A 24,991-nucleotide genomic window follows, 5' to 3' on the forward strand; every position below is an offset into this window, starting at 1 on the left:
TTTAATGTTCAAATATTAAACTAATAGATTTAGGATATAATCTGCTAAATCATAATCGTTCAATTATATTAATGCCTTGTGCCTTGCAGCAGAACGTAAATAGTTGTATGTACAGTTGGATAGCATCAAAAATTTAAGGTGTTCAATCTATAATTTACATGCCTCATTTTTTTTTGGAATTTTAAACCAGATTAGAATTTGGAACACTTTTTACCGTTTGAATACTTTTGAAATAAAAACTTTAGACCCAAATAAATTTATTACTAATTGGGTTTCAATGGAGCCTTCTATAGATAAAGGTAAATCCAGAAAAGCTCTTTAGAGGCACAAAATGAATAAAGTGTTAATTTCATTCCATAGACTTTTGGCAGTTTTGTTTCCAATTTTCAATCCAAATTTCAAATAACATTGAAATCAAAATTCAAAAGATTGCAGTGAGTTAACATTGAAGAAGATAAATAAAAGTCAGAACAATTTCTACTGTAACTTAGACGAATTAAGATACCAGTAATATTTTTATTATTCAAGATGAAAACCAAATCAATGATTATTGGAAAATTGATAACTTCATTCATTTCAAATTATCATTTGCTGATGAGAATTTAATATCCTCAATGAAACTGATATCCTGAACTTGCTTTTGTGGTTTTCTTGCACGACAATCTATACTAGACAATGTTGTATAATACCAAAGAAATTAGTCCTGATCTTTATATGTATTGATTCAAGATTGGCTAGAAATATATACATAAGTCTGAGGCAGATCCTGGCATTAAAGTTCATAAATATTTTTGTTGAGTAGAAATTTAATATATTTTACAATTTTGAACAGTTTCATAAAGTAATTAATTATCTACTTTACATATTTTTGACCTAAGTGAGGTGATTTCATCAGCTGGAGTACCTTTTTAAAAATACTATAGCTCAAGAGTCCATGCCTTTAGAAGACCACCTTCAGAGCATACTATTTTCTTACTAATTAAAAAAAATATTAGTTAAGGTTGAGGATTTTCAGAGTTTTGAATGAAATGATTATAAAATAACCACATTTCACAACAGTGTTAATTATTTTTCACAGTTACTAGTCTTAGATTGTAAGGCAGCTGGTTCTACCATAGTTACACTATTGTTATACAGGTTTTTTTTAAACCTTGGTGTTTTAGGAAAGGCTAAAAGTATCTAGCTTATAAACCACAAATACCTAAGAAATCAATCTTGTATCAAAAGAAAACACTGTCAAAGAAAGTAATTGTCCCATTGTTGATACAAACCATTGCAAGAAATGTTGTACCATACCTCAGAAATTTGTCAACTTGAAAAGAAACCTCCATCAGTTTAAGCTTTAGGTTTAATGGGGTTGTAAAGTTAGGTGGTCTATAATAATAGAACCTAATCCATCATCATTCTGATTTGTTCCCCCTAATCCAAATCTAGTTCTTATTCTGTTTACAGTGAATTTAACCTTATGATGTTCCTCCGTTTATATCAATAGTTGTAAATAATCAAAAGAATTATTGCCGAAATAGACTGAAAGGTTTTTACATAACTGTTTTATAGTGGGTTTTCGCTGTTGAGGCGAAAGTGTTATTGTTCCGAACGGCTTAGAAATTCTGTTCATGTCCAATTAACCGTTACGACAAAGGAAATAAAGTGCTGATTTTGTCATTGAAAGGATGTTTAGCTCTGTGTTTAACAGCAATGTCTATTTCCTTGTTGAAGGCGTTATTGTCAGCGGACAATTAAAACTTTTACGACCTTGTGATGCACGGTAATTTCAGCATGATAATCAACAATTTATAAAAACTTGATTAATTTACTAGGGTGAAATGGCTGTAAAGTTTTATTAGATTTCCTTGTGCAGATTGGCACTGATTGTTTCGTCAGCTGTAGGGCTGGGATCAATTTAAAATGTACTAATCAGGTGCAGTTCAATATTGATATTAAATTTGTCATTTTAGGGGTTACATTTGAATATGTGTCAATGTGGGATAAGGTGTTGATAAAAAAGGGGTTTGTTGGGTTAAAGAGGATATGGTACTGATTTATGGGGTAAAGATCTGCTTACCTATTTTAATCGATGCACCCGAGATTCGCTTGTGGTTTTCTGTTTGATTCATCATGGCTCAGTCTTTATTTTACCATGTTGTGTTTTAAGGATCTTAATTGTTTTTGTTTGGTCTTCTTATTGCTTGCATATTGTCAGTTTTCCCTCGACTTTATTGTAATTTGAATGGCCCTTTGGTACTCTTAAATCCACTGTTTTGTGGCTCAGTGGTATATCTTACTTATTTACAACTGGGTGTTATGAAAGTGACACAATCCTGATCAGTTATTAATTATATATAATGTTTTGATATTTCATAATTAGTTTATATTTATCATTGTTTTTTTTTGCCTCTTATCAATTTAGATTGCATCTCAATAAATTTCATTATGTATTGGAAAGACATGAAGGAATTTGAAATTGAGGAGTTACGTAAAACATTTTGATTGACATTTAGTTATTGACAGTTTTTTGCTTAATTATTATTGCAGCAAGAAATGATCAAATTTATGACAGATTTTGGTGTTGTATATTGTACAGGCAGTTATGCATTAATTTGTTTTTTGGTGGGTTACCTAAACCTTTTGAAAAAATAAACATGTTGGTCATTTGATCGCTAATGGATAGTTGTTATCTTTATAGCAATCATACCACATCTTTTATTGAATTTCTTGGGTATATTAGGAAGCCATATATTCAAATTGCACATTTTCTATATAGGCTTGCTGCATAATGCAGACTTTGGCAAATTCAAAGATCAATTATGGTACCATTATAAACGGTACATTCTATTAAAAATAATGAATCATTTATAGGATGTCAGCTTTGATTTCACATTCTGAGGTGAGAATTATATTTACATCATGAAAATGATTAACTGCTATCTGTTAAAAAAACCAGACTGTATTTAATTGTCCTTGTCCAATTCAAGATCCATGTGGTCAAATTTCTGACCATGTATTTGATAAATGCTTGAGCCAGTGGTGCCATTTTGGGTGTTTTCATTTAACAACAAATGTGTTCTTGTACATAAAAAAAAAGCCTTGACGTCATTTTGGAAAGAGTATTGTAAATTACATAATGAGTACATGTATGTACAAACAATGTATTATGAAATATTCTTGAGGCATTGTTTTCATGATCACATATATGACTATATAAAACTTGTCAAGACCATAAAAAGCCTGTAAGCTGTCTGGTGTTAGATGAATTAGCAATGAAGCAATAAAACATTGAAGAGTTATTTATTTTCCTACCAAATTTTAGAATTAAAATTTAATTTAAGCGTATGTTTTAAACATTTTGTATTCATTAGAGTATGAATAAGACATCTGTTTTGAATATCATATTTGCTAAAGGTATAACAATAAGTGTGTTATCTTTACCATTGTGTTTAAATTTTTTCGCCCAAGTTTGAAGATTTTTCACTTTGTAAATTACATCTTTACAAATTATAAAGGATAATGTGTTGAAGATGATCTTTTAGGTATTGTGTTACCACCAGTGTTGTTTTTTTTTTGTCATCTCGTTTTGTATATTATTACGATTTCAGAGTTAGGACACCTGGATAATCTGTTAAAGGGACCTGTAATTTTTTCTATATGAAGTGAATCGTCAAGGATGTTTAAGTGGAATATTAAGTTATATTATTACCAATTTTTTTTTAATTTGCATTATAAATTAAAAAAAATATCTTCAGTAATTTAAACCTTACCTTTGAGTTAAGATTTGAAGAGGGACCCTTTTAAAAAAATTGTTTGTGTCAGAAATAAAGTTACATACTGAATTACCCCCAAAAAATTGATTAATTTTATAAGAGTGTATATCAAAGCTATTTATTGAGAGAAGTAAGACTAAATTTCATAAAGTTGTATATACTTTGTTTAAATATTAGAGAAAAGAAAGCTTTTACTCAAAGTTTATGAGGGTTTAAGGAATTAACGTTTAAATATTTATTGGAAACGTGTAACCATTTATTTGAAAATGTCAATGGTTATATTGAGGCAATATCCCTATACAAATCCCCTACTTTACAAAAGTAAATATAATTGAGGATAAATAGCGTTTTATATTGGTGGAGATATGTATCATATCCTCGTTGTATTCCGTAAAATTTGGTATGAAGAAGGCATTAAAATTATTTCTAATCTTTACCTACGATTTAAAATCTTTTCATAAAAATTTAAGATAGCAAATAAATTTTAAGGCTGAATAAAGCCTTCGTGTGTTTACGATTTAAGTTTGGATGTGGAATTTTACATAATAGACATGTTTTTATGTTGTCGATCGGCTTATTGTAAATCTGAAGAGATCTATTACAATGAATCATAATATAGAAACGTCAAAATCTGACAAGAAATGATTTTCCTCTGTTTAGACATGACATCATAGATTTTGGGTATAGATTGATTGATATATAGGATAATTTCTCAAATATTGACTGATTTCAAAATCTTCTCCCTTACAATAGATGCAAATTATTTGTCTCTCAGACTCTTGTGAATTTAAATCACTGATCACATTCTATTGAAATTCCCGATTCTCTAGGTAGAACATGTAGATAAAATTTAAATCTGACTCTATGTCATGTATGTCTTGATATGAATAATCGCAATTAGGCATGCTTGTTTTAAATCTTTAGATCCCCATTCATACATAAACTTAACAATATTAAAATCTTGGCCCTTTTATTTTGGACACGGCATTCAGATCACAGTCCATTGCACACATCACTTTAACCGATTGGCCCATAAGAATAATATGTTAACGTTTATCGTTTGGTTTACCTGTGTTTGAATGTACTATGCTAATTAATCAATAGTTAAAGGTGACGGGTGTCTTTGTACAGTGCATAGTATTGTTATTTTGGAATAGTCAATACGAGTGTATGCAAAATTGTTTTGTCGTTCTAAAAAGGAGTAAAAATTGTGAAAAAAATCAGAGGAAAAATAGCAACAAAAATTTATTATAATACTTGAATGGAAATACGTTTAATTTGTTATTATTGCGTTTCTGGTGAATGAAATGAAATAAAAGAAAATAACATTACCTGTAATTTTAACACCATGAGAAGCACACCTGGATTTTCTAAGTCTTTGAAGTTATGATGTTGGAAATAATTGTTAGATAGTGGCTAAATCAATTGGAAAGTTGAAACAAAATATCAGAAACTTTGGATATCTACAATGATCTATCATGGATTTTTTTCTATCGTACGGGAACAAATGTTAAATGGATTATAATAAAACAACAATAGATATATGAAAGTTTCACAATAGAATTTAATTTGAATTAAAGGTTAATAGAGATTAAGTTCGTTAATTTGTATAGGAAAAATCCAGTGAAAAAAATGGAGTAATATGGTGCTTGATTTCAAAATTAAAATTTGAAATGTGGATGATTTTTTGTGTGGAGTTTAAAAATATGTTTCTTCCATTAAAATGATGAAATGGGCCTATCGGTCACTCAAAAATGGGAAGGAATTTAGAAAATATAAACGAGAGGTAAGCAAGATATTTTGATAATTATATATAAAGGATTGTCCATATTTAATTATAACTCGATAACTTTATAAATCATTGTCTATAAAAATAAGAAGACAATAAGACAGCTCTTTACTAGGGACTTAAAATGATGTAGAATGTCATTATTATTATGTAAATTTCATATCTTGATTTGAAATGGTGCATGATCTTTGTTGACGTTTATTTCAGTTCAGATGTTAAATTTTTCCAAGTGGTTAATTGAAATTGACAGCTATTGCTTACTGAACAATACCTTAATTAGAAAATAGCTAGAGAAATTTTACGCTGAGAGGCTTTTACCTTAAACCTAAGAGAAATTAATTGCCTTATAATGCATTATGCAAAGAGTGTATTTAACCTTATGCAACAGGTTTTGATGTAGAAAGCAAAAACCAGGCCTCTTTAACAGTTGCAGACTCAAGCTAATGCTTGAGGGTCAAGTGCCTAGAATTTTAATGAAACAGCTTGATATTTTCTTATTAAAAGGTCTGAATTTTGAGACCCATTTGTATATAGTTTCCTATTAGCTGTGCTAATCAGCTAAGTCCCATTGAGCTTTTTGGAATATTGGAACAAATAATTTTCTGCTCTCCCTTGACACCATTTGCGAGTATGGTCTTGAGGAAACGATGATAGTCCGTCGGACGGGGACGATAAATGACTGACCCGTGTTAAGAGGGAGACATATCTCTTGCACGTTAAAGACACCCTTGTAGATTTCGAAAAAGAGCAGGCTAATGCCGCTACAAGGCAGCACTAGCACCCGAAAAGTGGAAAAGGATTAATATAAGTTGCAAAACTTGTTTCCCAATCCACTATAAATAAATATGTTTAAACTAAATACTTGGTTGGCTTAAAATCATAATGCCAGAATAATGAGACTTATTTGGACAGAGTCTTCTAATGTTTTGACTCTTAATATTGTGAGTTAGAACATTAAAATGTTGCACAGTGGTTTAATTGATCTTGTAAAAAATGTACGAGATGTCATAGAACGACTCAATACATTAAAGTCAATGTATAAATAATATTGGCCCTTGTGTCGTAATATCTCTTCAAATATAATCCTCACTCAGTCCAATAATCAATTGACTGTCAATAAATATATAATGTTAGCGGAAATTCTCGATAATATTGCATGGATTTCAATGAAACTTTCAAGTAGTCCACCATATTAAGCTACATTTGTATGTGTGTATCAAAATATTTCCTGTCGTTCATCATTTGAGTTAATCTTTTTAAATGGGAAATTGCAAGCAGAAAGTTTAACGTTCATACTATATTTCTCTAATTGTATTTCAAATGAATCTCTCTCATTTAAAATATATTTGAAATCTGATTGTAACAAATGAGAGTGTAATAGAGGATCAAATCAATTTTTTCATTACAAATATTTTAATTTGTCTGGAAATTTAACACAGCAGTCGATCATATAATCAATGAAAAAAGTTTTGTATATGTATGTATGTATGTATGATTTACCGCTGCAGACGGCTATGAATCTATTCATGTGTATTGATTCAGAATTATAAGTAGCAAATATTTCATTGAAATAAAGTTAAAATTGTATTTTAAAGAATTTGAAACTTGAAATTAAATTTCAAAGAGTTTATTTTCTGAATAAACCTGTTCGTACTAAATGAGGTCTTAATGAATACATGATGTAATTTCAATTTCATTCAGAATACTGCATTATTAAGGCACCAGCTGTGCCTAATTAAGTTTTACAAATGCATACATATATTGCACTATTGTTGGAAACTATTTTAGTTTTTTTTTTAACGAATCCAAACTTTGAGTTTAATGTAAGAATGGCATGATTTATGTCCTAAATATTTCCTTATAGAGCTTGTTGAGATCAGAAACCTTTATATAAGTTTCATGAAAGAGGAAATATAGATTCCTCAGGGTCACATATTATAATAGTTGTGTGAAAAGGTCTGAAGAAGTGTGACATTTTACTAAAAATGGTCTATTTTTAAAACTAGAAACTTAAACTTTGCCTTGATTAAATTTTCCTTGAAATAGCACTACTACAACTATTGAACTTCATAACCCTATTGCAGAGATTTCATGCAAGGTGAACTGTATAAACTTTCAAAATTCATTTTATTTTGCATTCAAAGGACAAAAGGTCTTTTCATTTGTTTAGGTGCCGTAACGATGTGTTAACTTACAAGATAAACTGATTAGAGCGATTAAGTGAAAGTGTTTGATGTCAACTACAGATAACTCGTAATTGCGGGAATAATAATGGCGATTACCTAACATGACGTTTGTACATTCTCACAATGTTTACTATCAGTTTATGCTAGCAACATGATGTTTACTAGACTGAAATACGATTTTCGTAATTGAATTTTTCGAAAAGCATTTGATGCTCCATGCAAACAATAGAATAACATGCAAATTACTTTCTTTGATCCTTTTTTCATGCAATATTTACAATAGAAGCGGACAGAAAACATGTAACAACGGATCATTTACGCAGCTGTTGTAAGCTTTGAAATGGATGAATATTAGTTTAAAACAAACATATTTTTTTTTGCAAATTTTAGATTTGCAGTAATAGTGATTTCCCAAATGTTGCAATTTAGAAAAATGTTTTAAGACTAATGTATTCTGTTTCTTGTGAGGATTACAAGATAATGATTGATGAATTACGTAATAATTAAACAAATTAATCTTTCCCATTTGGGACTGTTGTCAAGTATTTTTGTAATTTAATTCAATCTTTCCCATTTGGGACTGTTGTCTAGAAGTATTTTTGTAATCTCTGTTAGTATAGTCCCATAAAACCTTTTATGGTGCAGATTCTGATAAAATACAACTGAGCCTGAAATTAAAATGTTGACTCTTGGTTCGTTGAATAAAGTACCTACAAAAATCTTTTGTTTCTTAGCTTAAAGTACCACAAAAAAAAAGACTTTATGATTTCAAGATTAAGCAAAAATGCCAACTGAGTAATAATTTTCGTCTGCATTATTTTATTTTTTAAGAAAAATGTTATTTGAGAAACAAGGTATTTTAGGTATTAATTCATCTTGGTCAGTAACATTTTACATATGTCTTGGCTAATAAAAAATATGACAATACATGTTGTTGTACAATAAATAAAGACATCTATTTGTGTAAATCTGACAGGTTTAGTATCAATCAGTGGTCATCTACCCTCAAACCATAGCATGCCTCACTGCAAACTTGTCACCAAATCTTTTATGATAGATTTGGAAGATCATGACTCTTGGAGGGGCCAGGAATCTGAAATGGGGAGATTTTTACTGAGTTTGAAGTTGACTCTATGATGTTTTACCTTACAAAATGTTTGTTATTGTATCAAAACTGTAACAAAGTCTTAATTTCGAGAGGTAATACCTTTATATACAAATAAATAAATGTAAATAATTCTAAATTTAGAAACATACATGTTTCCCTTTATATAGAATTGTAAAAACCCTTTAAGTGCCTCAATAGCTCGCACATAAAAATAATTGGAACAATGGATACATAGATCAATCAATCCACCTGATTTCTATCAAACTTGGTATGATACTATCATTGCACTAAATTGTTTTGAGGTACATATTAAGGAGTATAAAGTTGTGATACTAATAATGATATTTTTAGATTAAAAAAATAGATGTTGAAATTATATTTGACATCTACGATGATATCAGCATTATTATTAAATTGCTTCTATGTACCATAATTTTTCAAGGTCGTACATTCCTTTCAACCTTATATGGGTTGATGGCTTCATAAAGATTGCGATAAGCAGCGCTGAATCAAAAACAGATAAAATCATTGATGCATGAAATTTGTATTCTGCTTCAAATGCTTCATAATTGTGGAATCTTATCTTTATCAAAGGGAATATTAAGATTTTTATGAACAACTTATTTTATGGTAAAAATGTGGGTTATTTATTTCTCTCCTAATGAAGTACTCAGAGACCTTTAAATCAAATCATAAAATATTGAAAGAAATTCTTGAAATGTTTGCCAAAGACTTAATTATGTTGTTCAAAATAACTTTAAGTCCATTTTGGAAAATATAGAGTTTTATCTATATCGTTAGTCAAATTGACTTCTGTAAATTGCTCATGGATAAACAATTGGTTCTTCTTCTTCTCAACTAAATTGTGACCTGATTGGGTGGTTGTCAAACATCAATTTTGCATCACATTTCTGGACTTTGAAACATTAGTTTAGTGACTTGCATTAAAAGGGACTCTTTTTTAGACCCTTCAACAACTAGCAGAATGTTACTTTAAATCATTAGTACTTGCAAAAAGGAACTCATTCTGGACCCTTAATTATTACTAGCAAAATGATACTTCAAAACATTAGAACTTGCATAAAGAGACTCGTTTTGGGGCCCTTCTACAACTAGCAGAATGATACTTTGAAACATTAATACTTGCAATAAAAGGGACTCTTCTTTAGACCCTTAAATAACTAGTAGAATGTTATATCATGGCTTATGATGAGATAACCAATCAGATGTTTTATTGCCCTCTGACAGATTACTGAAATAATTTAGTGACAGGTATGGCTGCTTGATGTTATTGTTTACAATGTAACAAGATTACAGGTAATGAATTATATGTCCATTTCAACTCAGTGAAATGTACAATGGTATCTGTTGACAAGTATTGTCCATTTCTATGGTGATATTTGCAACCTTTGAAATTGATTTGATTTGGGCTGTTTTCGATATCTCGCTGCATTGAAGAGTGAAGACCCATTGGTGGCCTTGGGCTGTTATCTGTGCTGTGGTCAGATTGTTGTCTTTTTGACATGTTCCCCATTTCCATTCTCTATTTTATTTGTCAAAATTCGGCTTAATTTAAAATCATTTGGACAGCAACCCAGCAATACAATTTTGCTGAAATCAGACTTCAAGAGTTCAATATAAAACTAATTGGACAGCAACCCACCAATACTTAAGTTTGATAAAATAAGACAAATAGAGGTCAAAATGCATGACTTAGAATTTAGTAACTGCTTTGAAAATTTTATGTAGTTTCTTTAATTGTCTCTTTGATTATTTATCTTATAAAGCTGTTACTTGATTTGAAATGGAGGTTCAATATTGTTTTATATGGTGAGAGATTTCGTATCTTATTTCATACTTTACACAATATGAATAGGAATCGTTTTCAACTATTAGCAATTTTGCTAAAAACAGCTGTTTCTAATTATCATGTTCTGTAGAATCAGTGAGTAATTGAGTGTCCTCTCTAACAGGTTTAAGTTTTGGATGTGCAAATTTTATTGGAAAGCCAGTTTAGATGATAAAATATTAACAGCTTGTTTTAAGAAATTCATGATCTTGAATGCAAAGTTATCCAAAACCAGTAACTTGAAACCCCAACTTGATGACATTTGACAGTTTACAAATCAAACAAGTGCTAAAAACTTAGATGCTGACAATATCTTTATTTACAAAGCCTTATTATTCATCAAAAACTGCAAGGTACAAGTCCACAGAAGGTTACAGTTTTTAATGAAGTCTCGAGAATGAAGTATATATAGTATAAATAGAATAACATTGAATCATTTTGTTAACCTGTGTACATTAGGCTATTTATCACCGATCGTAAAGATTATGAATGTTAATGAAACTGATCATTTCATAAACAACGGATATTTATAGTTTTAATTTTCACCCATTCAAGATGAAGCATTCTATGTAGACCATAGTTAATAGAATTCGGTATTTGACAAAGGTTTATGGGATTTGCCTTAATACTAAGATTGTGTAATAATTTTAATCCCTACTGAGTTGAGAAACAGTAGTGTTGTATTTGTCTGTACTATGTCCTTTATTTTAATGACCTAACATTAGGTGAAAGTTTTCTGAATTAAATGTTTGTTTCGTAGTTCAATATAGTGTGATGTGAAGCTATTATTTAGGGGTAATTGGTCAAGGAGGCTTTTCATCACTAAAAGGTGTTATTAAGTCGTGTGGAAGTCATTAGCTCATTCTGAAGTATTTAGAGTTGTTTTTATTACTTTGATATCTGTAATATTATATTTTGAATCTTCAATATTTTTTAATGAAATGGACATCTGCCAAAATTAAATTAAATTTTATAAAAATTGAAAAATGAGGCATGTGTATTAGTAGTTACAACACATCTGCTTCTCATGCTTTAATATTTTTTTTAACTTTTATTAAGAGAATTTTATAACTTTTTGTAAAAATTTTAAAACTCCATTAGAGTTTTAATTGTTTTATGTGATTTTTCATAACAATTGATACAATTGGCTTGAAGATAAAAGAAACCATGAAAGATTGGAAATATAACTCAAAATTAAGTGCTAGACAGAAAATTGGTTGATATTTTAAAAAACTTGTTTTACTTCAGTAAAAGAACTATGATTTTCATGATCTGCTAGAAGCTTATTTCATTAATGTCAATCTGATTTCCAAATTATTTTTCACTTAATAGTTTTATAGCTGACTATGTGGTATGGGCTTTACTCATTGTTGAAGGCTGTACAGTGACCTATAGCTGTTAATTTCTGTGTTATTTTGGTCTCTTGTGGACAGTTGTCTCATTGACAATCATACCACATCTTCTTTTTTAATATTAAACAGAAGTCATTGCATTAACACCCCCAAAAAAATTAAGATACATTTCTTGAAAGTCAGATTCTGATGTCCAAAGAGACCTTGACCTTAAAATACACTTGCATATATGAACACTAAGAAGGAAAGGCAGTTGGTCTTCAGTGATTTATCTTTTGTGTCTTTTTCCCTGTTACTAAATAAAGCGTGAATTCTGGGTACGGCCAAGCAGCAGGGTATCCACATGACCATGAAAGCAACAAGTCGGTCGGAAAAGATTCTCCGTATGTTTCAGAGGAACGTCAACTTAATAAAATATTGTCTGGCTTCATAAACGGTTTAAATGTCAATAGGAGCGTTTGATTAAATGCAGAAAATGGAAAATCTTTGATAGTTAATGCATCTGGACCTGAGCAAAGTCAACTGAAGCCTTAGACAGATATATAAGCTTGTTAAGCATGAAACGTTTGAATAGAATTATATTGAAATGGAAAAGAGACTCATTAAACTATAATGTGTTTGCACTCGGTAACTTCTTAATGGAGTAATTGATTTGTTTATTAATTAATTAATCAATAATATTTTTGAGGGACAAGGTATTTTGGACGGCATTAAATGATAGATAATGGATTTAAATGAATATTTTGATCTTTCAGGTTTCAAAATAGTTAAATTTGATTGAATACAAACAAAAAGATCATTAAATGACACCTGTAAATAGCTCAAATATTTCTATTTTTAAAATTCATCTCAGATAATTTTTTTAAAATATGAATTAATAATGAGATGTGGGCTGTATTGTATATGTCAAGGGTGACAGGAACCTGCTTGCAATTAAAAAAACCTATTCTAATTAGCTAAGAAAACTCAATTATATATAATGAACTGACAGTTTTACACTCAAAAATCATTTTGGGCCCTAATTATAGTTTGCTGTTCGATGTGAGCCAAAGCTCTATGTTGAAGGCTCTCCTTTGACCTATGATTGTTTACTTTTTATTCATTGTGACTTGGATGGAGAGTTGTCTCATTGGCACTAATAGGTGTCCAAGTAGTCTTAGTGGTTGCTACTGTAATCACTTGCCAGTCAATTGAATTGTGAGTTCGAACTCTGCTCGTTCAGATACACTTGACTCCAATCTTAATTGACTAGGATTGTCAGTTTTCCTATTGAAGATCGGTGTTTTTTTCCAGACACTGTGGCTTCCTCCACCAATATACATTGGCCGCCATGAAACAATCCAAATATGATGCTTGAAAGTGGCTTTAAAACACCAAAAATCAAATCATTGGCATTAATACCACATCTCATTATTTATATTGATAACGCAAGAAATTTGTCTCACAAGTTTTTTTTATGAAATGATGCCAGTTTAGGGAAATTATGGTTAGGACACTTATGTCTATATGAGAAGACTATGTTGACAACAAGACAACTGTTTTAGTTTCATTGGGTTTTTGCGATGCTCCCTGATTGATGTTGATTGATGTATACAGGTTACACCTAACTTCTGTTTTATAAGCATTACAAAGCATTTCAGAGCCTTTAGGCATATTTGAATTCCTTGTATTCAAATATTTATATCATAAGTCAGTATAACCCTATTATGTGTTAAATTTAAATGAAATTGCCAATTTACAAAGAAGTGAAATTGATTTTGATTTGGTTCGAAAATAATTTGATCTCTTTTTAGATATTAGATATCTTTAAGATTAATCAAATCGGTTTTCAATTTGATAATATGAAATGAAATTGACGATGTTATAGTTATGACGGGTTCATGAAAGAAAATTAATTTCCTTCGTAACGATAATGGTCAGCTATAAGAATGGAGCTTCGGTACCTGTTTAACCATTATTCACACTTTTTCAATTAATATTTGCAGGTTAATGGCTTATCTGTTGATTATCATATTGAGTCGGTTGATGAATATTTTTAACTTGGTCATGGTGTACTCAGAGTTTAATATCTTATGCCTGTCACTCAGAAAATTAGGGTGCATGAAGATTACATATGTTTATTTGGTACTGTTTCTACCAGAGATATTGCTTTGATATGTTTTCTGCAATAATGATGTAATAAACACTTACAGCATTTATGAAGGTCTGAGTGATCAAATTCACCAAAAAAAAAACTCTCGAAGTCAGGAACATTTCAGTATATTCCTACGATCCTTGTCGTAGGATTTTTGGTGAAAAAAGTGTCTTTTTTGTTTAAAATTTGTTCATACTGCATAAAATTTGACTAAATAATGCTGGTTAAGAAGAACATTCAATAGGGATAACATGTTGAGTTTGAAGCATTTTTTTCTTGATTAACAGTCGTACTAGAAAATACCAGAGATGTGTGAATATTTGATTTAGAAAAAAATCAACCCTAAAACATTGTTTTTAATTAATTAGGGCTTAGATATTTAAATAGATATAAGTAGATGTGGTATAAGTGCCTATGACACAACTCTCCCTCCAAAGTTTACATCAAGTCAAGATATCTTAGGAGCTGTGGCTTTGTTTTTGAGTAGATATGGTGTTTTTCGCTCTAAAGAATGTTGAGAATTGACAGTGATAGGGGTGGGTGGCAGATTTGGTACAATTAATGCATGTTAAATGAGGAAGCTTTAACCAACAGAGGTATGAACATCAAAGTTGTCAATACTGACATTGTAAATTAGCACTTTACCACAGAATTGCCCTTTGACCCAGAACACATTTAAAACTATTTTGTGGTAAATGGTTTTATATTAAGTCTCGTTTTTTCCTTTAAGTGAGTTTTTAGACCTAGATAGTTTTCAACAAGTACTGTCAATCTTATTGTTAATAGGGTTATAAATAAAAATACATGAATATACCATTTAAATATTATATTTATAAAGTTGATTATAATAAAGCCTTTATTCATAGTATTCAGGAGGTCATGAGTTTTAGTTCTGTAAAAAAAAAAATCACTTTAATATGAACTTTTATTACACAGTGTCTGACTGTAATATCATATCTGTAATACTGTAAATTCAGAAATTATTGCGATTTTGTCATTTTAAACTTAACGTGATTTTGATTTTTATGATTTTGAGAAACAATCCTGTTTAATTCATATAAAATATTTCAAAATGCAAGTTAAAATTATTGCGTTTAAAACTCTGTCGCATTTTTCCCAATAATAAAAACCTCGCAATAATTTCTGAATTTACAGTACTCTAAATTTTTTTCTTAGATAGATGTACCAATTTTGTTGATTGGCATCAACCTGAACTGCATTTTCATAAATACTTGTTTGAATAGCTTAAACAAATTTTAGATACAATACAAAAATAAGGAGAGGTGGAATGATTGCTAATGGCCCGGACAACCTTCCACCAAATTTGATTGGTCTTGGATGTAAGCAACTATAGTTTACTGTAGGTCCTGCAGCAATGAGCAAAACAAAACTATAAATGGCCCAGAAATGCCAACTTGTGAAACAGAAACAAAACTTGAAAAAAATCCAACTGCCTTCTCAAAATTTGAATCTTTTTCAACATTTAAATACATGGTTAAACTTAAGGCTACCAACATCTTAAAGTGGAACCTCATGTGACAAAAAATTATGCAGTGATTGTGGTGGACTTTTACTCTACGTTTCAATGTCTTTTATAGTGTCTTGAGTATGATTGTAATTGAAAGATTTAGTTAAAAATTCAAATCATTTAGATACCTTATCATTAGAGGAAATATTTAACTAGAGAGGTAATTTTAGAGTGAATATTTTCATAATCATGGCTTGATAGTTTGGATTTAATACAACTTTAAAATTAACTTGAATCCTTAATGCCATTTAATCAAGTAGAAATAATTTATGGGGGGTTGAGTCAAGTAAATTGCTAAAAATTACCCCTGGCTATCAATGTCCATTCAGTTTTACAAAGATTTCGACATTGGTGTTAAAGGTTTAAATAATAATTCAATTTCAGAACAAAATTCTTAACACTTTAAAATGATTTTATCTCTGAAATAATTCAAATTAGTGAAATTTTCTTTAAGTGTAGGTAAATTGAAGAAAAAAATCCTCACTTTGTTTAAATCATGTAAATTCTTTAAATTAGGAGTATTTTTTAAAGGATTCTATATAAAGCAATAATTTGAATAATTGGGAGTAATTTAAAATTGATGACAAAACGAAATTGATGAAATATGGCTGAGGGCACAAGAAAAAAAAGCCAATTTACACCAAATTATCTATGTTTAGAATAAACGTATGTTTTCAGTAGATCGTCTTCAAAAGTAACAATGAGTGTTGATTTAAAAATTGGATAATAGCTCTCAAAAGGATTTCACACAGCTGGGTTACCATTGTCAAATTTATTTGTTAAGCGGACAGTGTGAAGAAAAATAAAACCATCAAATTTGTTATCTTTTCCTGAGTTTGAGGAAAGATTCATTAAAAATATACATGATTGAGGAAGGCTCCATGTACTTTTGCCTTTTCAGTCCACGAATCTTTATCCTTATAAGGTTATATATCAATATCTATTACAAGGTTTAATACTGAGTGTATTAAATTTATTTTAGGTCTGTATCCAGCCACTTCTAAAAGGGGGTTCCAAGTTTTAATAAAGTGGGGGTTCCAACTAGGGATTAAAAGGGGGAGGTCCAACCATGATGTCCCCTTTCAAAAACATGATAAATAAAAAGTGGGGTTCCATATTTACCAGTATGTCTATAAACTTGTTTAACCATCAGCGATAGTCACCAGGGGCGTTTTACCATCAGTGATAGTCACCAGGGGCTATATGTAGTCATAGGAAGTCTGTAGGATCTGTGTCAATCTGTAGTTAGTAATAAGCTGCAGGAATTTCCATCTTCATCGAAACTAATGAATTGATTTTCATGTGATATTCAGAGATCATTGTTAATAACATTCAAAATTTGTCATGGCAAAACATTGTTTTGATGGATTTTTGGAATGGCAAATTTAAATCTTCTCTTATACAATATGCACCTTGATATTGTCAGTGTTTTTAAAAATATTAATATTAATATTAAAATATTGAAATCAATCTAAACATGAACATATGGTTTAGATCTCCATTTTATGTGGAAAAAACAAACCATATATGTCAGAATGTTTACATGAAATATTTACTTTACACAAAAATAAGAGACCATTATGTCTCTTATTTAAATATCTTCTATTGTTCTCTAGGTTTTTCCTTTTTGTTGGTGCATTTGTGCTTAAATTAGTGCTTCAGTACACCTCTAGACTATTCTCATGATGAAGTAGACATTTAAGGTCAAAATAAGTACATTTATCTTATCCTTATAAAGTATTCCAAGTAATTACGTAACTTTATTGTTGATCTATAAAACACTTGCAATTAGAGAAAAACTGTCTCAAGATGGTTGTGTTACCTGATAAGAAAATCGAAACATGGATCTTTATTGTCCAACGGGGAATTACATATTATTGATAAGCATGTTGTGAACTGGTTTACCTTAAGATCGATTTTTTTGTCTTTAAAACATAGAATTTTGATTGAGACGTTGTCCCCTTGTATTAAAATTGACTGTCAAAATTTCATTATTTGTCATATCTTTCAATCAACTAAGGGTGAAGTGACATACCAGGTAGATTTTGTCAATATTAGGGTAATAATTTGAAAACCGTGCTAGCTGCCTAGTAAATGTGGAAATTAGCTACATTGTAGTGAGGATTGTGATATTGTTACGTAATATTGTGGAAGGCAATACAAAATTTCAATTGGAAAAACTCATCTGAGATACCAGGCTAACATTAATTTGTATGCCAGACATGCTTTTCATCTACAAAAGGCTCAGTGATGCTGGAATAAAAAAAGATAAAAAATTAGATAAATAAAATGTGTTTTGTTATACAGCAGACTGATCTAAGAATTATTAGACATTTAAGTCACGATTATTTGAAACATTTAAATTTCACCAGAATTTTCTCATTTAAGAACCTGTGTCGATTTCATGTGAAATCAATGTCCTCTGAAAGTTAAATTTATTTACATATATTTTGTTTTAATTCCAGTACAAATAATACAGGGGAAGTTTGTTGGTGAATATGTATAAGAATGTTCCGGCCATGTCTCCGTCTATTGTTTGTCTCCAACTCCCTCTTTAAAGTGTTTGTTACTTGTTTCAAACAGTTGCCGGCCCCAACAATTACTGAATAAACAATCCATGTTGACAGTGGTGATAGTTTAAAATAGCGATGTCATTTGTTTACAAATAATTAATCAGTGGGCATTGAAGTGGAGGTCCGGACACCGCCGTTAAAGTTTTTCATACCTTGGTTACTGTCGGTAATTATAAACTGGACATTCACCACAATTGTATCAAAGAGAGAAATTTTGACGTTTTAATTTATTTGTAAATAGATATATTGATTTGAATGGAGATTCGAAGACAATGAACTAGATTAAATATAGCAAGACTTTATTATTGGAAATTGTTCCAAGATATACAAACAAAAGTGTATTCACTACAGGTTTACAAAATAATTGACTCCCTACCCATTTAGTAGAGATAAAGTGTTGATTTGAATGTTTACAAAGGCGTTGGAAAAAAAAAAGAATTCCCTAATTTCTCATTTCATTTACCACCTGAAAACATTGTTGAACGGAATCGCAGGTGTTTTAAGAAACAGGTTTTAGTTTTTATTTTAAAGGAACTCCTTAAGATATTGTCATCATTGAGCCGCTGATTGCCTTTAGAAATTGTAATGTTATTTGTGATTAGGGTCTCACTGGCTAATAAATGTCACCCCTGATATCAGTATCTCATGTTTAAAAGTATTGGTGACCGGGAGACTAGAGTATTGGTAGTTTTATCTAAGCTTGAGGACAAACTTTTCAGTTAAAAGAGGTTCAAAGCTAACTAATTGTACACTATTATATGGTAAAGTGGCCAGATGGGGCTTATACAAGTAAGGGTATCGCTTCTGAGGGTTCAGCTTTTATTTAGCATTTTTACATAATTCTTCCAAATCATTATCGGCAGATATTATACTGTGGAATATTAAGTGAAAAAAAAGGCAGTTAGTTTTCCACCTTTAAAATTACACTCTTAAATTGACCATGAATTAAGCGAAACTTTCAAAACTTTCAAGAACAGATTTTTTTTTCTTAACAATATCATTTAGTGAATTTCAATCTGCAATAAGGGGGTCCCATTGGGGGGAGGAGGGTGGGGCTTGATCCCAGATCCCACTTATTGTTTTGTCAGAATCCCATATACCTGTTAACATTATAATAATAGCGGTTGCCATTTCACTTGTCCCATCCTGCTTTGTTTCCTGATTTTCACACAAAATAATTGAACTTTCACGTGTCACACTTACCCCCAATGAGAGCCACTAATAACTGTAATGTCACTTATTATATTAAAAAATTTCAAAGCCAAAAAAACTTAATAATTCTATTTGAAATATGAATATGTATTGAAAAATTATTAGAAAAGATTGTATATACATGAGGATGACATTTTAACCTCATCAAAGAGAAAAAAGTTTATTTTGATATATATCTTTATTTGCCAAGACAGTGCCAGGGGTAGTTAATAACCCTGTTAAATTACACTTGAAGTCATCATGAATTATTATATTTACCGATATCTTACAAAAGCATAATAAATATAAGTGTCACTCTTTTGTCAAAGTGAACTGTAGACACAAAAACTAAAATTTCTTGTTCCTTCGTTAAACAAATTTTTAAAGTTTTTATCGATACCTGTATTTAATCTCAATGATAAAAATGAAGTCTAATTAAGTTCCTTGGTAGGGGGTCGAAGGAATTGTTTTGTATTGATCAGATCTGCATTCAAATCAAGGAATACTGACTTCTCAAGTCAAAAGTGAAGTTTTGTATATGTATTTTAAATCCTTATATCAACACATTAGAACAAATTTACTTACGAGAGAAGTATACTTTTTATGGAGATGAAAAGAAATTGCAGTATTTGCAGGAAATTGGGTGCAGTTGTTGTTTATTAAAAATATTTAAATCTGTATTAATCCATTGAATTATTTAGATTTCCTAGTGTAAATACTACATACAGGTTGTGGTCTCTGTACTCTTGAAAGTTTAATGTTTTCTTTTGGAATTGGGACTTTTTTTGGTTATATAAGAATATAGTTAAAAGCTTCATGGAAATAATTTGTACTTATAGAAAGGAAAGTGCAATTTAGGCAAAACAGGCTTAGGTTTTACTGACACTTTTTAGTTTAAACTGTTTTTAGAATCAAAACTCAAAGAACTGATATACCGGTATGAATAAAAGGTGATGTGCTGTTGGATATTAAATAGGTCAATGAATGTGACAGTAAACCAACAATGCTGGCAATCAAAAGACATCTAGACTTTGAGATGTCTAACAACCTTTAAGCTTGTAGTCATTTTGATTTTTTTCAACTTTTAAGTTAAGTCCAATGTGAAACTATAGAGCAGTTAAGTCTATCATAGGGTCTTGCGTTCTACTTTTTCCAAATTCAATATTATATAGCTTAGGAAGTCAGTGCTCGTTCATTACTCTATCTTATATATAGTTGACAGGTCATGATGCATGTTTATCAAAATAAAGCCCACCTGTTGTCAAGAATTGATAGATACAAAATAAACATATCAAATGAGTTTCATTAATATTTTACACTGGTAGTAAACTTCTTTTCTTCAGGTGTTAGAATCTGCATAATTAATCAGTTTATTTCTAGATGGTAAATTGGTTTCATGTTTAGAGTTGGTGGATCTTGAATGTATGGAAGAATTAAAACTTGACAGCAGAAGCTATATTAAGGAAAAGATCTGATACTGACCTAGTTTTATTCCTGTTTCTTATATAAGGACATGTAAACTAAATTGATTTGAGCTTTTGATATTTGAAGGAGTTTTCAGTTTCCTGGTGACTTTGTCTACAAATGTATAAGCAACCTTGTATCAGATATTTTTACAAGTTTTCTTTTATCAAAGTTATGGCATGTATGGTGCAACTCTGAAAATATATTATTAAGTATCAGATTTAAAGAAATGTTTTGTTCCAAGGTTTGACTGCATGAATAATATGAAAACGATTTGAAATAGATCATATTATGGGCAGATTTTTCTTTACTCCTTTTAATATCATGGCCATGATTTTAGTTATAGTCTGGTTAAATGTTTCTGGTCAAATTAACAATTTTCAATAAAATCATGTTTCAACTTCAAAGATTCCACCATAAAAATAAGTTTCAAATTTTCTAACAGAAATTCCTTGACCTGAACAATAAGACAAATTAATTTCTCTGTCAGATTTGTAAATACATATACAAAAGGTTCAGATAATGTTACTTGCTATAAAGTTGGACGGGATATATTATTGCCGTGATCTGACATTTTTCATTAAATAGTTTGGATTAAAACATTTATTTTCTTGTAAGCTTGATTTAATTCGTGAAATCTGGACATGAAATGTTTAATTGAAATCATTGTTATGATTATGTTTATCGACAGATGACATATGTCACATGGGTTATTTACGATTGTTCAGGTATTTGTCGTAGAAGTATCAAATCAACACTTCGGTAAATTGGTGTGCGTTCGGATAAGAGGGTTAGTCAGTTAGATACCTTTGGCATCTTCGGAACAAAAGAGTTTGTTTTTGATTTGGCGTTTCATGCCTTGACCTTTAACCTGGTTGCAATTTGAAAAAGTATACTGACACTATAGGGTCTGTTGAAAATGTTGTTTGACCTTTTGCAATTTAGTTTGAAAATAATCTGGATTGTAGTACATATTTGAATTGTATTAGTATGTTAAAAGGGTCATATATATGATGACCCTGAAACTTGCAGGTATACAATTACATATTCATTGCAGTTATATAACGAAGCAGACATTTTTATTTCTGTTCAGTCGTCAACATGCTAAATGAACTACATTTCACAGTTGAGCATATGTTTCTTAAGAAAATAGTTTAGTCATTTTTGAAGTATAATAGAAACCCCAAAAATGCGTAAAAAGCAGTTGGTTTAATTGTTGGTAAAATTATATTTTTATTGTCCTGAAAACTTCTAAAAAGAAAAATAATACTTGTCAGTTTTGGTAGAAAGATTTGATTGTACTTTGTAAACGACTTAGAAAATCAATATATCTCAACACTCTTTTAAGAAATGATGTATATTCGGTTATAAGCTTCTTTAAGTTATCAACACAGACAAAATGTCTGCATGAAATGTCTATTGTGTATGAAACAAAGTGATAAAAGATTTGATTTAGATCACTTTCGCTTTTTTATGCATGGGTCCTTTTGTTGTCCGTCAATGTAGAAAGTGATTTCACACTTTCAATTTTTTCCGGGGCTCACAATAATAACACTGGAAGATCATTTTTCACTCGACCTCTCGTTTTTCATGGAAGTTTATGTGAAACTATGTACCGTAAGAAGATAAGATATAGATCACAGGTCTATTGTCATATTACGATCGGTGTTCATGACAAGATGGCGTTAAATTGATATGTCTTTATATTTCAAAAGCGTTCACTTTTAAGTATTTTTGTATTACAAATTAGACGGTTATATATGGTAAACTTAAAAGACGAACAACATTTTTTTGTCTCATTATGTCTTGGGTATAATAGATTTTACTTTCATGTGTGGATTTTTATGTCGTCTGGGGTGGAGAGTGGCGAAACTTGATCTCTTCATAGACCTATCCATTAGCATAGCAAATGCATAAAACCTAGCGAAATTAAAAGGTCATATTTATACCTATCGTCATTTTTGTTCCCAGTACTAATTACAATTCTGTGATATTTGTAATTAAAAACTTCAAACCTTGAGTTAATCAGTTTAAATTTGAAAAGTTTGTTGATATTTTGATATTCAAATCATAACGTGCTGGTAAATTGATTCTGAAAAAGGTAGTTGAATACGAAAGTCTTTGAAATTGGAGATAATATCAACTCCTTCAATAAAAGTGGCATAAAAATTAGGGAAATTATAGCTATTAGTTTACCCCCTGTAAATGAAAAGAGAAAAGCCATTAAAAGTAATTTGTGGGTAACTGATCTTGAATTAAGAAGTGTACAATGTATAAGTATGTTTGTACCTGAAGATAAACATGATAAATGCTTGACACATTCCAGTTTCTTTTGTAATATGTAAAATGGCTAGGTGATCTGAACAATGTGGTCAACCGCTGATATACTACTTAAGTTGAAAAATATTGTCTCTATTTTCCTGATCAATATTTGAAGTATTGAATTGATATTATAAGGTAACATTCAAGACAATACTTTACTATTTATACTTTTTTCCTAAAATGCTCAGTTGACTTTTGATTTTTTTTTTATGTCTTTTCTGTACTTCACTATGCACTTAACATATATCAATGCAATACCATTAGTAAAATTACCATTGTCCTTTCAGGAGGTCCCCAAAAAATTTGAAAGCAATTCAGTCAGATATCGAGCTACCAACTTTCTTACTTAAAACAAATAAATGCTAATTAAAAATGGCAAAAACAAGATAGAAATAGACACAATAAATTAAGAAGAAGTTCCTGAATTGGGTTGCAAGATACCCTTACAAACTAAAAGTAGACTAAATAAGTATTAGCATATGATGAGAATTGCTTACCATCCAAAACAGTGTACCCAAAATTGTTCATATATTGTTCAAATTTACAGTAGCAATCAAAGATGACAGTACACATGTACTAATGTTTTGTATTTTATTTCAGGCCTACTTAAGAGAAGGTGTAGCTCTACAACAATTAGGACAACATGGAGATGCCCTGGCAGCGTTTGCTGTGGGACTGGCACAAGATTCTTCCAATACTAGTTTGTTATCCGGACTTGTGGATTCCGCCTTGAAGTCACCACTCAAAGGTAAGTTTGATGTCAATACAGTATTTTATGCAATGGAAAATAAAGGAGGAGCGAAAGATACCAAAGGGATAGTCAAACTCATAGATCAAAAATAAACTGACATTTAATTATGCCATGGTTAAAAAAGAAAAAGACAAACAGACAAATAAGAGTACACAAGACAACATAGAAAACTTGGAAGCCTAAGCAATACAAACCCCAACATTAAGAAATTGTTTAAGGATATGTAATAGTACCATTCATGACACTAAATCACTACAAGCACATAAAAAAATGAAAAGCTGTTTAATGCCTTTCTTCATCTTATAGCAATAGCATCCTGACAAATGACAAAATATAAAATAAAAATATTGCTCAACTATGATTATTGCTTTAACATTCATCGAATCCTTGCTGGAAAAAAAAACAATCAGCATTTTAATAACTTCAAAAATAATGCAATTAAGTTCATTTGTTGTAAACTTATTGATATTTCTATTTCAGAGAAACTGGGTCCAACATTTCAACAACTGCAGAAATTAAAGTTACACCAAAGTCCATTTGTTATAATCTCTGTGATTGGTCAGGAGCTGTTAGCAGCTGGTCTCTATGGCTCCTCAATTGCAATGTTGGAAGCTGCGCTTCAAATTGGGACCTGCAGTTTAAAGTTACGAGGCTCTGTGTTCTCAGCCCTCAGCAGTGCACATTGGGGACTTGGCAATATAGACAAAGCAATAACATACATGCAGCATGACTTGTCTGTAGCCAAATCTCTAGGTAGGTTTAAAGTTAAGAGCAGTCTTCACAATAAGCTTTTGCATCAACAACCATGAAGCTCAATATTACAAAAATTTAAGTTGGATTCTGTTGGCCTGTAGAGAGGATTTTTGACAGGCCCGAAAGCAATTTTACAATACCAGGCTGGTAGACCTGTGGTAAGGCCAGATGACTGTACCTTTGCTCTGTGTTTGCAACCCTCAGAAGTGCACACTGGGGATTGCATATTA

At 30.5% G+C, this 24,991-nt stretch overlaps 1 protein-coding gene across 3 annotated transcripts in view; it reads left to right on the forward strand.

Moving 5' to 3' along the window:
- Positions 1-24,991, forward strand: part of LOC143076268 (tetratricopeptide repeat protein 28-like) — a 110,322-nt gene that overhangs the window by 58,732 nt on the left and 26,599 nt on the right. For 2 of the 3 annotated variants that reach the window (XM_076252000.1, XM_076252002.1), the window contains 2 exons: positions 23,858-24,005; positions 24,489-24,761. In XM_076252000.1, coding sequence (XP_076108115.1) covers positions 23,858-24,005; positions 24,489-24,761 — 421 coding nt within the window. Of the gene's footprint in view, positions 1-4,862; positions 5,548-23,857; positions 24,006-24,488; positions 24,762-24,991 lie in introns of those variants that run through there. The other variant, XM_076252001.1, reaches the window with a different exon arrangement.

Source organism: Mytilus galloprovincialis, chromosome 5 (genome assembly GCF_965363235.1).
Source record: "Mytilus galloprovincialis chromosome 5, xbMytGall1.hap1.1, whole genome shotgun sequence".
Taxonomy (NCBI): domain Eukaryota; kingdom Metazoa; phylum Mollusca; class Bivalvia; order Mytilida; family Mytilidae; genus Mytilus; species Mytilus galloprovincialis.